General features: G+C 42.1%; 1 protein-coding gene across 2 annotated transcripts in view; it reads left to right on the top strand.

Annotated features, from left to right (window-relative positions):
* Positions 1–70, top strand: part of AHNAK2 (AHNAK nucleoprotein 2) — a 63,822-nt gene extending 63,752 nt beyond the window's left edge. For both annotated transcript variants that reach the window (XM_019550808.1, XM_019550810.1), the window contains one exon: positions 1–70. In XM_019550808.1, coding sequence (XP_019406353.1) covers positions 1–4 — 4 coding nt within the window. In that variant the 3' untranslated portion in view covers positions 5–70.
* Positions 71–853: the final 783 nt, after the last annotated feature.

The raw sequence follows: 853 nt of genomic DNA, 5'->3' as shown, positions 1-853 counted from the left end.
CTGAGATCCAGGCTCCCGCTGTGGACCTCGACATTGGGGTGTCTGCCAGCAAAGAGGGGGAGAGGGGGAAATTGAAGATGCCTCATTTTAGAATGCCGAAGGTGTCACTTTCAAAGATTTCAAAAATGCCAGGGAGTCATCCCAAATTAGAAGGTGATATTTCTGAATCTATGGTGGATCCAAATATTATATTGGAAGGAGAACCATTCCGAATTTCAAGCGCAGGAAGCAATGTTGATGTTCCTGATGTGAAAGGAGATCTTGGCGGCACTAATATCAATTTACCTAAATTCAGGATTCCTAGTTTGGGCTTTTCTAAACTTGATATTAGCTCCCCGAAGTCGGACCAGGGTTCCAGTTTACCAAGTGTTGATGTCATGCTTACTAAATATCAAATGAGTGCTGAAGTCCCTGAGATCAAATCTGACACTGACATTAGTGATGGAACCCTTTCTCAGGGTGAAACTCAAGTTGCAGCAACACGAATTTCTGCTGAGCCCAAGTATCCAGAAGTGCATGCTGATATTTCTGTGGAAGATACAGATGTTAATGTTGAAGTTTTGGAAGGGAAGGTTAAAATACCCAAGTTTCATAAACCCAAATTTGGTGTTTCTCTAGGTCAGGGTAAAGTTGGGAAGACCGATCTGAACTTAACCAAAACGGAGACTGCCACTCCTGCGGCAAAGTTGGGAGCTGATGTCAGTGACATATCAATTGAAACTCCATCTTTTGATATTAAATCTAAAGTATCTAGTTCAGAAATTGAAGTGTCAGACTTAATATTGCCAATGCCAACACTCAAAATGCCTCAAAAGCCTAAAGATGAAGGGAAAGCACCAAGTGTGGGTATCAG

Source organism: Crocodylus porosus, unplaced genomic scaffold (assembly GCF_001723895.1).
Source record: "Crocodylus porosus isolate Cpor-Errol unplaced genomic scaffold, CroPor_comp1, whole genome shotgun sequence".
NCBI lineage: Eukaryota > Metazoa > Chordata > Crocodylia > Crocodylidae > Crocodylus > Crocodylus porosus.
This window is presented reverse-complemented; position numbering and strand designations above follow the sequence as displayed.